The following is a 15,678-nucleotide window of genomic DNA, read 5'->3' on the forward strand; positions in this document are numbered from 1 at the left end:
AAATATATATATCATTAGTAACGTGTTTAATTACATTACTTAACCTTATATTAAAGCAATTTATAATCAAAAAATTTGTGGGAGATTTTTTTTCTCTGTCTAAGACACAATCCTATTTAAATAAAAAATATTTTAGTTTAATAATAATCTGTTTCCAAACATCTTATGGAAGATTAGAAGGATGGTGCTTTTTTTTATTATTATTATTATTATTATTTCCCCTTTGACGCGCTTAGATAGAAATTAAATATTAGTGTTCAAGTTAGCACTTAAGATGAGGGAAGAGTATGGGTGAATGAATAAAGATCCATGTGATAGTGAGTGATTTTGGATCCGCATTCACACCCACCAGAGCAGCTACCCAAACAAAATCCAAACCACCCTTTCGGCCTTTTCCTTACCCCAAACAACAAGCTATCCCCTTCCTCACTGTGCCTGAAATTGTGAAATCCGAATCTCGCCGCCACCAAATCGCGGAATCGATTGAGCTGAGACGCCCAACGCCACGCTACTACTTGCTGGCTGTGTGGGTGCTTTCGCTCGCTTCCAAATTCTCTTATTCGGAATTGCAGGTTCGCTTTCGAATCCCTATTCAATTATCCCATTGCTCGATGCCAAATGCATGTGCTGACCTTCTGATCCAACATTAAATTTCTGTATCCATTTTTTTACGCCTTTATTTGTTGTTTTCCTGCACTTACTGCGTTTGCATGCTTGTCTCTGCCCTCGGAAATGCTGCTTCGGTTCTCATTTTGTGTCGTCGGTGATTACATTGGAGGAATCCATGGCCGTTCGCCTTGGATGTTGTGCATTTGTTATGATCTGACTAGTTTAACCATCTTTCTTTTCAGTAACATCGTAATTTTATTTTATTTTTGGAAAAAAAAGTTGTTAACTGTTAAAAGTTACTACCTTATTGCTATTATTTGCTGCACAGTTAAAATTTTTGCATGTGATGCCGCCACATGAGTAATTCCTGGTATTGATCCTAATGTCGGTCGGATTAGGATTATTGCAATGAAAAGTTTGTTATTTAAGGATACAATTATACATTTTTTTTTCGGTAGATGGTAATTGTTAGTTTGTTAGTTGGAGGGATTGAACCCGCTACATTTCCTTCCCTTTTTTCTTAACCATCCAACCAACCTTATATCTCCAAGGATACAATTATACGATAAGAAAATAAGAAGGCAAAATGTGTTGAGCTTCTCTCCCAAAGTAAAATAGTCAAGTAATCAACTTATGCATTTTGGTTTTTGGAGAAGTAAAATGAGAGAACTTCTATGTAAGTTAATATATAAATTAATTTTAGTTTATGGGAGAAATTCAATTTATTTTACCCTCTTACTCTCTTATCTTTAAAGTGTGTATGAGGAAGTTTATTCAAACAGGCCTAAATAAAGTTTGTATGGAGATTGGTGATTGAGTTGAGGTACAGTGTACACGGATGGAAGGCATTCTTCTTGGTTGTTGTACTTGTCAACTATGACTCTATGAGCACTGTGCTGCATACTTCTTTGATGAACCAATTTGTTTGTACACTTTCTTGTAGATTGATGTCGCAACTATTTAGTTCAAAGTTGGCTGGTGCAGGATTGGTGATGTAGACTCACTGAGCCAAGATGCCATTCTTAACAAAGATAAAATGGGTTGTTCTTTCTGTAGTCACTTTATCTCTGGCATCTATCATCATTCATCTATCTTTGACAAAGTTGTGGACTGTTAACATAGTGCAGTATAAAGCACTACCTAGTCTTCCTGAAGAATTTGGATCTGTGTTGGGTAGACAGGTTAGTTTTTAATATTTATGTATTTGCTGCTTGTGTGTGGTCATGTGTTTTGTGTTTCACCAAGTTATTTTGATTTTATTTGCTTGAAATCCTACAGGTTATAAAGAATAAGAAGCTATGGGGTTCCATTGAGTCTTTGGAAACATTGCAGCCTAATGCCAACACTAGAAGCAATTATTCTGGTAACAATTTTGCTCAAATTTCTTAACTTATTATGTGGTAGATATGAGAAGAATGGAAATGTGCAATTTAGATTTGTAGTTAAGTCCTAAGTGGATATGACCATATGACTTAAACTTTGTTGATGTGTAAATATTTTACATCATTATGACTTTTTTTTTCCCACTTTCATATATCGGTTGCGTAGGTATTATCTAGTAAACAGATTATAGATTATGGGAATCTCTGCTCCATGTGATATTACAAGCAATTACTTTTTTCAAAAATATTACTTTCATACATTAAAAGATCTTTAAAGATTTTGATTATAATCTAGTTTGAAACGTTTTCCATTTGAGCGTTATTGAACTGGTGTTGGGAGTAAAATTAAATTCCGACAAAGACTTTTGTTGGGAATGCATAATTTGAAGAGGTAGTCTTTGGACATAATGTCACTCACTATCAGATGCTCTGATAGAATGAGCCAACATGATCAACAAGTGAAAGTAGGCCAACAATAATTCAGTTGCCAATTATGTCAGATAAATTTGTTGATTGAAGATTTGTCATCAACAATAATTTGTCGATTGAAGATTTGCTGTGGACAGTAAATGATCAACCAAGTACTTGAGATTGATTGGATAATTTAACAGCCATACTTTGTGTGGTTTCTAATCGATGGAGCCAATATTTGGTGGGCTTGTCAATTCTTGACAATTTTTCCAACAAGAGAAAGTACATGGGTGACTTTGCAAACTAAATCTATCAATTGGAGATTTGCTGCCAATGGTGAAGTATAATGCTAATACAATTATTTGATAAGCCGACGATCATAGAGGAAAATCCGAAAATGTCAGTGTAAAAGGGTAATTTTGATGTAGTTATTGTAGCAAGTACATGAGCAAATTGATCTAGCCAATAGAATCAGATAATGTTGGCTCCATCGATGATTGATATTTCCATTGATAAGAAAGTAGAATGGCGGTTTTGGTGGAGTAGTGCCAACAAGAAGACTATCAAAGTGATAGGTGTCAAGGATGTTACAGTTGGGTGATGGTTACCAGATCAAATCTTAAGTAGTGGGTCACAGCACCCAAAGAATTCAATCTAGAGAAGGTTTCAGCAGATCATGGTCCTTCATTTAATACCTGCTAAAATCCAGTTATTTAAATTTTTGTATTATGAATTCAAATTTGTAAATAATTGTTAAGACTCGAAGTAGTTATTTATTGTGTCTATAAATGGCACTTAGGATGATCAACTTGGGGCTGGCATTTTGTGGAACACTCCCTCAGATTCATACTCTCTAGGATTTCAAGGAGTTAGCTTGTCTTGCATTTTACATTTCCTTTAAATTTACGTTTTCATCAATGCAATTTAAATTCCTTTACATTTATGGCATCTTTATCATTTTGGCACTTTTTAATTTCTCAGTCCATTTTATTTCTAACACTTCACTCTTTAGCACATTTACTATTTCTTACCATTTAGTTTTTTTTTTTTTTTTCATTTCAAAGAATATTAGGGTGTGTTTGGTTTGCATTTTCATTTTCTGTTTTCATTTCCTGTTTTCATTTTCTGAAAACTGTTTTCATTTTCAAAAGATTGGAATTCTGAAAACATGTTTGGTTTGACTTCTTGTTTTCTGCTTTCAAGAAATAAAAACACTGAAAATGCGTTTTCAAAAGGAAATGTATTTTTAGATTTGCTTAAAATTACATTCCTTGCCACCGCGTTTTCATTTTACCCAAAATGAGGTTCCTAGTTTCAACTGAAAACGAGATTTTATTGTTTTCAGTTTTTGGTTCGTTTAGGAAAATATTTTCATTGAAAATGAAAACAGAAATCCAACCAAACACATTTCCATCACCATTTTCTATTTCCAGTGAAAATGAAAACAGAAAACAACCAAACCAAACACCCCCTAAATTCCTTACCACCCTCCTTGTAAGTCATTTATTGACATATTTAACTTTGATCAATTAACTGCTTTCTCTTTTGAAGTCCATTTACTCCCTTCACTTTATTTTTTTATGCTTGAGTTTCATGTTAAATTTCATTCCGTATCATATATTTAAGTTTTTTAGTTTTATCAATCTACTTTTTTGACAAAAAGGTTTGTTTTCTTCACCTTCCTGTCCAAAATGTGGTTTTTCAATGTCTAAGGCTTAGTATAACTTATACCTCACAAGGCCACAAAACAAATCTTGTCAGTGTAAGAATCTCAATCTGACAAAGTTTCACCACAAACTAGTTGGAAATTCTCCAGTGGTGACAATAAAAAAGTTCTCTTTGACAAATTTCACTGCCATTCAGTAGAGAAGTAAAGATTTGTGACATAGCCTGGAGTTGACTATAATGTACATAATTGAGCATGAGCTAATACTAAATTGGTGATTTTGATATTTTGACAAAATTTTAACAGAAATAATACATTTCTTCATTTTTCATACATGTTGTTTTCACCCTGTCCATCTTCTACATCAAGTTTGTGTTTCTTTTCTTTGCAGTTCCAAAGCAGCAGAGCAATGGTTTCTTATATGCAAAAGTTTTTGGTGGGTTTTCAAAGATAAGATCATCGGTATGATCCACCAAATGTGTATAAGTTTTTTTTTTTTTTTTGGGGAGGGGGTGAAAAATGATTTTCCATCATTGTTTGTAATTTGACAACAGTATTCTTGTTTTTATAGATCCCCGATCTTGTTGCTATTTCTAGACTTTTAAATGCTACTCTTGTCATTCCTGAAATTCAAGAAAGTACTCGCTCAAAAGGAATTAGGTATGTACTGCAAGGTTTCTGCTGCCATTTTTTATTACACTATTAATATTTTCTTGCTGTGATGCCTATGTACAATTTTATTTGTTTTTGAAATTTTATTCAGCTCAAAGTTCAAGAGTTTTTCCTATCTTTATAACGAGGAGCAGTTCATAGCATTTCTAAAAAATGATGTAATCATTGCAAAGAGCCTGCCAGAAAGTTTGATGGAAAGGAGAAGAAGAAATGAATTTCCTACATTTAAGCCCACAAGTTCAGCTTCTCTAAACTTTTACATTAAAGAAATTTTACCAAAGCTAAAGAAATCAAAGGTTATCGGATTAATTATTGCCAATGGTGGAGCTCTGCAGGTATTTCAGTATTATTAATTAAATTGTCAATTGTTGCAACCTTGTAGATGCCATTGAGACATCTGTCATCAGTTATTTTCAGATACCAAAATATTATCTATACTCTATATAGATGAAAGTTCGTGAGTTATGTCATTTTTGAATGTTATCAAAAGTACTTTGTTTTTAGAACTTCAAAGCTTTGTGGTAGCCTTTTTTTGTGTGTGCTTGTTACTTTACCTGTCATGGACTTTGGACTTCCATGCATATACTTTATCAGCTTAACTTCATCCTCAAACAAACCAGGAAAGTCTGAACAAGTTAACAAATGCCACATAAGAAGTGAAGGACTTCAATTTTTATCGAGTGCTTCATGCTTAATATTTAGGTTCCTGGTAATTCATTATATATTTTGGACTTTGTATGTCGCTTGTTAGTCAATTTTCTTTTTTCTTGTTCCACTTTGAAATTATTATTTTAAAAGGATTGTAATTCCTTCAGCATTTTACCATCACCTTAACCTTTCCATGGCTTATCCCTCTGTTTAAATGCTTCTTTGAGTTGTGTATTTGCTGTCCCAAGGGCATTGCTTCTTTAGTATGCGATGCTTTCAGCTTCTTAGACACCAGTATTTCCGTTCTTTCACTTTTTGTTTGAGCATGTGTATTTTTGACCAAGTTGCTAGAGTTAAACTTGAGAATAATATACATGTCTGCAGTCAATACTCCCACCTAGCATGGCTGAGATTCAGAGGCTAAGATGCAGGGTTGCTTTCCATGCCCTGCAATTTCGTCCAGAAATTCAAATGCTTGGTCGTCGGATGGTTCACAAGTATGTATACCTTTGGGTTGAACAAATTGATCTGCATTTGCTTTGTTTCCATGTAGATTACTCCCTTGTTTTTCTTGGCGCTGCCAACTTTGGTGGACCTTTAAAATGTGTGATTCTGCATGTTCCTGTTTTCCAAAATAAGATGATAATGTGGTTTCTTAGAAATTATAGGGTTTAACTTGCCTGTACAGTTTTACATGGATTTTCTGTATGGTGGTCATGTTCTACCCATAAGTCACAACTCACTAATGTTTTCTGGAGTTGATGTATAAGTGATTTCTGCTTTCTTTATAAGGTTAAGAGCATTAGGCCAACCATTCTTGGCATTCCATCCTGGCTTATTGAGAGAAACCTTGGCATACAATGGTTGTGCAGAACTTTTTCAGGTTTGCTCTGTATTTCCCTTATGTATCATTGCCTAGAGTTATTGGAGCATATTATTCTACTTCTACAGTGTATATAAAGTTCATTTCTTCTAAATTCTTTAAGTATTATTGGGTACATCAGAAATTGGTAATATATGAATTGGGTCATCCATGTTCAGCTTTTCTCTCCCCCTCCTTCATTTTATCTTTTCTTTCTTGGGTTATTTTGTAAAGGTTTTGTTTTGTTAGGATGTACACACTGAACTCATTCAACATCGGAGATCTCGTATGATAAAGGAAGGAGTTCTTAAGGATGAACTGAATGTGGATTCACACTTGCGAAGAGAAAAAGGTCTATGTCCGATCATGCCTGAAGAGGTATGCTAAATTTTACTATAGGGTTTCCTGGTAGTAATGAAGTGGTTTTGATGCTATTGTAAATTATAATTTCTGTTACTTCTAAGAGTTTTATTATAAATGGACTTTTGCATTTGGGGACAGTAATCAAAGTAATCTAGATTACATTTTATACTGATCCTGGATGGATGCCATGTGTTAGCATATGTATAGAGTGATTTTTTTATTGGCAAATGTTAATTATTAGTTTGTTAGTTATATTCAAAATATATATTTTTCCCCCTGAAACTGTTGGGTTGGGACTAATTTCATAATATAATATTTGGCTTCAATTGTAAAAGATGAGCATCATTTGAACAGTTCCAAAAAACAGGATATTCAATTTGTTTAAAGTAGATATCAGCAGTAATGGGAGAGTGGAGTCCATTTCATTACGGTTATCACATACATTTAAGAGGAAGTCGTGGATCAGTCTTTAAAAAGTACATAAATCTATTTTGTTTTAATTGATCCTCAAGCTCCTAATATTGTTATAATAAACCCTTCTATTTACTGTTGGTTATATTTGTTTACCTATAATAACTTAATCCCAAGTTAACTGAAGGGTCTATTATAAGTTTATAACACTAGTAAGAGTTTAAAGATTAACCGGTACAAGGTGAAAGTTTGAGGTGTCTATTTGTAAAAGACAAAGTTTAGAATATTTGTATGCTATTTTCCCTAATTTAAATAACAAAAGCCTGTTTAATATTGTTTTTTTTTAATAACGAATGATGAATACATTAAGAATAGACCATTATATTTTACACAATTACAGAATCTAGTTATATATGATTGAGTTATATTTAGCTGTAGAGCAACCGTTCAAGATGTCAATGGCTCCTGGCTGTTATGTGGGATCTCAGCCTCTGCCGAGGGCAACCAATTTTACAATTGCTATGTAGTACAAGAATTTTGGAAACATTGTTTCCAGTTTTATGGATAAATATGGATTGTCTTTTGGAATTTCAAAATGGTACTATGCAGAGGTTTGATTTTTTGTTTTAACTTTTGTAGGTTGGCATTCTCCTTCGAGTAATGGGTTATCCTGCCAAAACAATCATTTATCTGGCTGGCTCTGAATTATTTGGTGGTCAACGTGCTTTAATTCCTTTGCGATCCATGTTCATCAATACTATGGATCGCACTTCCTTGTGCAGTGAGAAAGAGTTTTCTGACTTGGTTGGACCTGAAACACCTCTTCCTGTAAATAGTTTTCGACCACCTCCTGCAAAAAGTGAGAATGAACTCAAAGAAGAATGGAAGAAGGCTGGTCCTCGGCCTCGGCCCCTTCCCCCACCTCCAGGTAGACCAATTTACCAGCATGAAAAAGAAGGTTGGTATGCTTGGATCACTGAGACCCCTACAGAACCTGATCCTTCCCCTATGGATCTGAGGATGAAAGCACACAGGTTACTTTGGGATGCGCTTGATTACATTGTTTCATTGGAAGCAGATGCCTTCTTTCCTGGATTTAACAATGATGGTAGTGGATGGCCAGATTTTTCAAGCCTTGTCATGGGGCATCGACTGTATGAGACGGCTTCTTTTAGAACATACCGGCCGGACAGGTAAAAAACACTTCCTGCATTAAATTTTTGTAGATTTCCACTCTTTGTTCCTTGCCTTGAGGCAAATAATTAAATGTTTGCATGAGATGCCCTCCTTTTCACATTTGCATTTTGGGCGTTGTAATCCTTTACCTGAATTGTATGCGTATTTCAAACTTCTTAGCATGCTACTCGTCTGAAAATGACGTGGGTATGGGTGTTTTTAATCAGTAGTTGAAATTTCTATTTTGAAATTTGAAGTTATATTTCCCAAAATTTCACATTTTATTATAACACTACTGTATCTGGTCTTTCACAGGAAAGTTGTTGCGGAACTTTTCAACATGACTCGTGAAAATCTGTACCATCCTAAACATAATTGGACGGTTTTAGTACAGGAACATCTTAACAGAAGTTTGGCTGAAGAAGGCCTCATAAGGCAATCTCTTTTGTCAAAACCTGCAATGTTCCTTTCACATCCACTTCCCGAATGCTCCTGTAGAATTGCTTCAACCAAGGCCACCAATCGTTTCCGAGGTGAGAATGGCCAGGTTCTATATGGAGGCGAAGATATATGCCCCAAATGGATGCAACATGCTAATGACGAAGGTTCATTGGAGAAAGAAGGTAGCAAATCCGAAGATGAAGGGCTGGCAGACTATGAAAGTAATGATTTTGTTGATGAATCTGAATCTGAAAAAAATGGTAGCAAAACCAATCAGACTCCACTCTGGGATCAAGATGAGGAAATGGATCCAAATGACTAAGGGGATGTGCATATATAGTCTACAGTTATACATCATCCAAGTTTTCCATAACTTTTGAGAGGCATAGGTTATAAAAACGTGACACAGTCCTATCTTTGCTGAGCTTATATGGGTATTCAAATCTATTCTTTCATTAAATTTGGGTTATTTTTTCAAGGACAAAGAGAACATTTTTCTTTTTCACTTTATACTTACCACTTCCAGCGGAATTTTTGTTGTAACATACACATACAAAAAAAGAAAGAAAAAATATCAGCCGTCGGGTAAATTGGAGCACAACAGATGGAATTTCGAAGAAGATTGTGTCTAGAGTTTATGCATGGTTGTAGGCCAATTGTTTGTTTTGTACAAAACTACATATCTACATATCTCCATTTTTAAGTTATGTGGATACAAATTGTCGCGGTCTGCTGACCTGGGACATTCTTTGCCCTTCAACAGCAGACCTGGGACATTCCTTGCACTTCAACAAACTCTTGGTGTGTTGTTGGTTTGGACATTTACCGAGCACTGAGCAGGCAATGAGTAGAAAGCGACGTTCAATGGATACAAAGCTTGTGGTGATTACTTGTTACTTGAGAAGGAAACAAAGAAATAGTTCAAGAAAATATTAAATTTCCTACAAAAATGTTGACAATAAAACTGAGGTTTTTTTTTTTTTTACATATATATTTTGGCTAAATTACTAGTTTTGTATTCTAAGTTATTTTTGAAATTTGACATGGTCCTTTAATTTTTAAATAGTTCAATTTCTTTTTTGAATTTTTAAAATTGATTTAATTAAGTTATTCCGTCTATAAATTGCAAAATATTATGCCTAATTTTCTAATTTAAGAAAATGAATATAATTTAATTCTTTTGGATATAATTTAATTTTTTTTTAGTTTAGTTCCTACAGTTTTTAAATTTATTCCTTTTAATTTCTATAGTTATAAGTTAATTTTTTAGTCCCTAAGATCTTAATCTTTAAGAGATCCTTGTCATTAAATTTTTTTTAACTCTAAGCCTGAATTTTTAAGAATTAAAATATAAATTTTAGGATTAAAAAATTTATTTATTAACTATAAGGACTAAAAAAGATAATTTTGAAAATTATATGAAAATTATATGGAGTAAATGAGTAATTAAATGTTAATTAAATTTATAAAATTTTACTTTTCAAGAATAAAATTGTAAATGAGTTACAAAATTTTAATCAAGAGTTACCGTTACCTTAACAGGAGAAATGGGCCAGTACTATTGTTCTGGAGGTCCAAACCCATTTTGGGTCCATAAATTCGCTACTCAACCCTACAACTTACGCTCTTTGTTCTCTGTTCTCGCGATTTCGGAAGGGTCGTGTTTCCCTGCTTCAGTTTCAGCTTCGGCTTCGAGAAGCGTCGATTGGGTCCTTAAGCTGTTCCTTCTCTGTTTCTGGTATGACATTCATCGAATTTTTCCTTTCTCTCTGAATTTGCATTTGTCGCATGTCTCTATTCGATTTGAGTGACCCCATTTACAATTAGGGTTTTTAGGAATTTGACCTAAATTCCATCGATGAGATTGGAATTTTTAATTTCTCCATGTTCCCTCGCCATTTATTGTTGTTTCCATATTCTGAAGACTCTGCACAATATATAAATTACGTTTTAATCTCGAATTTTATTTTTCCTATGTTTTCTCCCTTTTTTGTTTTGTAGTTGTTTATCCGAGTTGTTATTGAAAGGCTTATTTCAAATTATCTGATTTGATTGTTAAGGTTGTAATTCACTGGGGAAATCTTTATAAGAGGTTGAAGAACCTGGTTACCGGGTATTCAGTTGTAGCTTGTGAATTTTAGGGTTTTATAGTAATTCAAACAAAGAGTTCGTACGTATAAATGGTTCGTGTACATACACGTCTGTTTCGGATAGGGAGGGTAGAGAAATGTAGTTCCACTACATATCCAGGACAATTAAGTTGATTTAACTAGGGTGTACCAATACAATAAGGGGTCATGTTGCGAATTTTTGCCAGGGATGATTTTTCAATGCTGTTAAAAGAGAGCTGAGTAAGGTTTAAGTATATGTCGATCTTAATTTGATCTCATGACATCAATGCTTTCTTTATGATAGATGACAAGCGCTTGGACAAATATGAGCTTTGCAATCAAACATAGGGATATAGAGAGGGAATGGGAGAATCGGGGTGGAGTTATGGTTATTTTTTTAAAATTATTGGAGATTCTTGCTCACTCTCAGAAGATGTATGCCTGCTAATATACTGGAATGGATGAGGAGATCAAATTTAATTTCAATATTGTTATAGCTTTGGAGCATCTTGGAGCAAATGAGCAATGGAGCTTGTGGAGCACGGCTCACCTCAAGGATTGCTCTCTTGGTTTGCTTCATAGTTTTGGTTTTATTTATTTTTGTGTAATCATTAGAGTAATGATGATGATAATTAGACATTTTAGATTTAGGCATGGCTTAAAAAAGTGAGAGAAATCTTCTTTACTGACAAGCTTCCAATTTTGTTTGTAGACAAACTGTATAACTCCTATCAAACATGAGCGGTCGCTTTTCTCGCACAATTTATGTCGGCAACCTGCCCTCTGATATAAGAGAGTCAGAAATTGAAGATCTATTCTACAAGGTTGGATTTGTAATTTTCTTGTACGGTATATTGTGATGCATCCAGTGCATTATATTTTGTGCATGTTCTGTTGGTTTGGCCTCCCAAAATTCTCTATATTTAAATTTAACCTATTATCTGTAATGTGGAATCTACCTCTGCTTTTGTAAATTATGCAATGTGAATTTCCTTACTAGAACCATTTTTTTGTGACCCCTTCTTTCTTTTAAAATTGATAATCAATTCAAAGAATATATCAATTGATGAGTAAATAGTATCTAATACTATTCTTATGACTTGTGAGCTAGGACTTTTCAACCTGCATGCTTGTGAATTTTCTTGTTATGGACCCTGTTTACCTTTGAATAGGTTTCAATTTACCAAGTCTCCTACACTTGGATCCTTAATTCTGTAGCAATCACATGATGTTTCTTTCTTTCCAATATAGTTCTTTTGTCTGATGTGTGGGGTTGGTAGTTGTGGACTGATGTAGTTGTGTTGCAATTATATCCTCACTACAGTATGGCCGTATAATGGATATTGAATTGAAGGTTCCTCCCCGCCCTCCATGTTATTGCTTTGTTGAGGTATTTATCCTTACTCTCTTTAGTACTTCTTATGGACAATTCTGTATGTGTTGTTATCTTTTCTTTTGCAATTTGATAATTTGTTGTTTGTTGGCTTGCTAGTTTGATAATGCTCGAGATGCCGAAGATGCAATTCGGGGTCGAGATGGATACAACTTTGATGGTTGTCGGTTAAGAGTAAGGAGCTGTTCCAACTTTTGACTTGCAATGTATAAATACTTTTGAATGGTATGTCTCATCTGTTCTTGTTGTAGGTGGAGCTTGCTCATGGTGGTAGAGGGCCATCATCAAGTGATCGACGTGGATATGGAGGAGGAGGTGGTAATGGTGGAGCAGGCGGGGGTCGTTTTGGCATCTCACGCCATTCTGAATTTCGAGGTGGGTCCATTAGGAAAATCTTTTTTATTTGATATAGAAAAGGACAGAGGGTTAAAACACCATATTTTTTCCCTTCAGACTGAACATCCATTTAGCTTTGCTTTAATTATATAATGTATGTGTATTTTTTAACTTTTAAAGAGTTTAATTTTTTGGATGCACAAGTGATGCCAACATTTTCAGTCTTTTTCCTTAGAATGTTTGACTCGATTTTCCATTTTGAAAAACTTGTTTTGCATGTATTCTCTTTGCTTTAATATGGTTCATAATTCGTAATTAATATTTTTTTAGCTGTTTTATTGAATCTACCATAGTTGATGAAGGTATTTTGTTTCATAGTTTGCACACACCATAAAGCTTAGTTTTTATTTTCATCTACAGTTATTGTTCGTGGACTCCCATCTTCTGCATCTTGGCAAGATTTGAAGGTATCAAAGTGTTCATACTTATACACTTTACTAAAATTGTTACCACCTCTATATGTTATGAATATTTGGTTTCAGGATCATATGCGAAAAGCTGGGGACGTGTGTTTTGCTGAGGTTTCCCGTGATAGTGAAGGTACACCTTCATTTTGGTTTGTGCTTGCTTACCATAACTTACTGTGTGTACATTGGTATAAGGTTATGAGGATTCATGTTTTTTGGCACATCTGAAACAGAAAGAAACTAGGGTCTAATATGAGGACATGAGAGTTGAACCCTCAGCATTCTATCTATTCTACTCAAGCTGAGACTGATTCTATCTTGTTTGCGGTGTCTGTCTGTCTTCCTAATTGCTGGCCTTGTTGTGAATGAATTTTATGCATTTTATAGAATCTTAATGAGAATGATCAAACATGTGGCGGTATAATTTCAAATTACCTTGCATAATTTAACTTGTATAGGTTGGAGTGTGTTAAGTTGGAAAATTACAATTTTTAGAATTAAGGGTTTGCAGTTGAGGGTGCTAAACACATGACATAATATCCTTTTGTAATAATCCATGCATCAGTGCAGTAATGGGCATCAAACATCCTAGGTAATGTGATCTATTAAGGTTTCAATGCACAAAGCCACCTATGCCATTTCAGCGAAAAATTTATCCATGAACTCTACTTAGGTGAATAATAATCTACATAATTGAGTGTATTTATTTATATTGATATAATTATTATAAAGGTAGAAAAACTGTATTCTGGAAATAATGACGTGTCAGTGCCTCTTGCGTCATCAGATGGTTAGTTCTAACTTTCTATTCTACAGAATGTATACTTATTCTGGCATATTTTCATAATAAATGTAGTTTTCATGTATATCACTCATACTATTTGTTCTCTATTTAGGGACTTTTGGCATTGTTGATTACACTAATTATGATGACATGAAGTATGCCGTAAGTTCTTCATTTTGTTGAATGATACCAAGAAAGCCGCCAGACTCCTCTTTTATCTGTTTTATAACATACACTTTTGCAGATTCGGAAATTGGATGACACTGAGTTTAGAAATCCCTGGGCGAGAGCTTATATTCGGGTAATTTCTCATCTTTCCACTGGCGTTTATAATTTTTTAACCCCATTAAGATTCTACTGTTGTATCCTAAGTAATTCCTCAATGTTTTAGATCTTTCAAAGCTTCAAACAACTATTACATAGTGATAGGTCTTGCACCCTTCTTTCTTTTCCTTTACCCCCTCCCCCCCATTATGATCTTGTATCCCATACTTTAAAAACATGAGTGCTGGATTGTTCTAGAGTTACCCTTGAACAAAAAGTAGGGGACAAAAATTTTGACTGGTGTTTGTACAGGTGAGGAAGTATGAGAGTAGTCGTTCTAGGAGCCGCAGCAGGAGCCCCAGCAGGAGCCCCAGCAGGAGCAGAAGTCCAAAAAGAGTTAGAAGGTGCTGCTGCTTTGTTATTGTTCATTGTCATATAGGTTTTAATTACTTTAACTTACGGAAAGCCTGTTACATTCTGCAGTAGATCTCTGGAGCGTTCTGTGTCTAGGTCACGATCTAGATCTCAATCAGCATCACCAATCAAATCTTCTAGGTATACAAAACATACTATTTTTTTTTTTGACGATACGAAAGATGCTATGTTGAATAAATCAGTTTATAATACCTTTTATATTGCACCTGAATTGCTCATTGAATTATGCAGGCCAAGATCACGATCCCGATCACGATCACGATCTGGATCTGGATCTCCTCATCAGGTATTTAAAACATTTAAATTAACATGATTTAGAATCATGATAAGATTCTTGTAGTGAAGTTGGAATGTGACTTGATTTTGAAAGCACTGCCAATAAATCAGTGTGTATGAGGGTTCAACTAGTTTTATAAAATGTGATTCACAATTTTTTACACCATGTTTCTCTTTTGTTCAGAGCTAAATTTCAAAATGTTAGAATAACTTAAATTTTTGAATGTTATGAAAAACACTTTAAATTAAAAGGCAGACTTTGAAGTTTAAATGATGAGGGATCTTCTGGGGTGATAAATTCAGTGTTCTGTGACCAGGATGGAGTAGTAAATAAGTTTTAGTTCATCCTATTTATTTGTGTTTGTTATAAATTGCGTAATCGATCTTAATTTGAAGCATGAACTTTTTTGCAGGTCCTGTCAGGTAGTGGTTGAATTTCTGACAAAGCTGGTGGTTCTCTGGTGATATTGTTCCATTCTGGTGGGCAGTATCGGAATTATATTGGAGTTGGACTAAATTGTTTTAAGGGAAAATTATTGATGTGCCTAGGCTGTTTGGTGATTGTCTTATTTCTTTTAAATTAAAATGTTGGACATTGGCCTTGCCCTTTGTACCTTAGCAAACACAAGAATATCTTTAGTCCTCGCAAACTGTGAATCCAATTTGAATGGTTTTAAACAGATTTATAAAAAAAAAATCTACATATATCGCAATCAAAATATTCAGGTTTCCCCACCAGACAGGGGGGTGGATAAAAGTAAATGTTGATGGAGCTTTTTCCATGGAGCATAATACTGTTTTATGTGGTAGTGTAAAGGGGTTGTGAATTGTGATGGACCTTTTGTGTGCTTGAGTAATGAATTTGAATTGTCAAATTGTCATTGTGTCTTAGCAGTTGAGCTCTTAACCATTTGGCACGGGCTTAATATATGCACTTCTTGGGGATTTTTTTTTTTTCTGCACTTCCAAAA

General features: G+C 34.4%; 2 protein-coding genes across 10 annotated transcripts; both read left to right on the forward strand.

Moving 5' to 3' along the window:
• Nucleotides 1-264: 264 nt before the first annotated feature.
• LOC100802047 (protein EMBRYO SAC DEVELOPMENT ARREST 30) lies at nucleotides 265-9,172 on the forward strand. Of its 2 annotated transcripts, none has more exons than XM_003522482.5 (11): nucleotides 265-572; nucleotides 1,553-1,790; nucleotides 1,888-1,972; nucleotides 4,460-4,530; nucleotides 4,640-4,728; nucleotides 4,832-5,075; nucleotides 5,773-5,885; nucleotides 6,181-6,271; nucleotides 6,500-6,628; nucleotides 7,664-8,217; nucleotides 8,516-9,172. In XM_003522482.5, exons 2-11 carry the CDS (start codon nucleotides 1,623-1,625, stop codon nucleotides 8,961-8,963), a joined length of 1,992 nt encoding a protein of 663 aa, XP_003522530.1. In that variant the 5' UTR covers nucleotides 265-572; nucleotides 1,553-1,622; the 3' UTR covers nucleotides 8,964-9,172. The 2 variants fall into 2 exon arrangements, with proteins under 2 accessions (XP_003522530.1, XP_006578873.1); XM_006578810.4 differs by having other exon boundaries at nucleotides 1,594-1,790.
• Nucleotides 9,173-10,226: 1,054 nt separating this feature from the next.
• On the forward strand, nucleotides 10,227-15,464 carry LOC100786491 (pre-mRNA-splicing factor SF2-like). 8 transcript variants are annotated; one of them, XM_041014521.1, is made up of 14 exons: nucleotides 10,228-10,379; nucleotides 11,250-11,321; nucleotides 11,465-11,576; nucleotides 12,077-12,142; nucleotides 12,245-12,319; nucleotides 12,397-12,520; nucleotides 12,902-12,948; nucleotides 13,024-13,081; nucleotides 13,845-13,894; nucleotides 13,977-14,033; nucleotides 14,309-14,400; nucleotides 14,483-14,551; nucleotides 14,663-14,717; nucleotides 15,121-15,464. In XM_041014521.1, exons 3-14 carry the CDS (start codon nucleotides 11,490-11,492, stop codon nucleotides 15,139-15,141), a joined length of 801 nt encoding a protein of 266 aa, XP_040870455.1. In that variant the 5' UTR covers nucleotides 10,228-10,379; nucleotides 11,250-11,321; nucleotides 11,465-11,489; the 3' UTR covers nucleotides 15,142-15,464. The 8 variants fall into 8 exon arrangements, with proteins under 8 accessions (XP_025983867.1, XP_040870455.1, XP_040870456.1 ...); XM_006577749.4 differs by having other exon boundaries at nucleotides 10,229-10,379; nucleotides 11,057-11,321; nucleotides 14,480-14,551; XM_041014520.1 differs by having other exon boundaries at nucleotides 10,229-10,379; nucleotides 11,057-11,321.
• The last annotated feature ends 214 nt before the right edge of the window (nucleotides 15,465-15,678 follow it).

The sequence above is a fragment of the Glycine max genome, chromosome 4, assembly GCF_000004515.6.
Source record: "Glycine max cultivar Williams 82 chromosome 4, Glycine_max_v4.0, whole genome shotgun sequence".
In the NCBI taxonomy this organism is placed as follows: domain Eukaryota; kingdom Viridiplantae; phylum Streptophyta; class Magnoliopsida; order Fabales; family Fabaceae; genus Glycine; species Glycine max.

Coding starts and splice junctions, on each gene's coding strand:
- LOC100802047 (XM_003522482.5), top strand. CDS start 1,623: ATGCCATTCTTAACAAAGATAAAATGGGTTGTTCTTTCTGTAGTCACT. Junction 4,531..4,639: donor TTTCAAAGATAAGATCATCG/GTATGATCCACC, acceptor TTGTTTTTATAG/ATCCCCGATCTTGTTGCTAT. Junction 8,218..8,515: donor AGAACATACCGGCCGGACAG/GTAAAAAACACT, acceptor GGTCTTTCACAG/GAAAGTTGTTGCGGAACTTT.
- LOC100786491 (XM_006577749.4), top strand. CDS start 11,490: ATGAGCGGTCGCTTTTCTCGCACAATTTATGTCGGCAACCTGCCCTCT. Junction 11,577..12,076: donor TTGAAGATCTATTCTACAAG/GTTGGATTTGTA, acceptor TCCTCACTACAG/TATGGCCGTATAATGGATAT. Junction 13,895..13,976: donor ATGATGACATGAAGTATGCC/GTAAGTTCTTCA, acceptor ACACTTTTGCAG/ATTCGGAAATTGGATGACAC.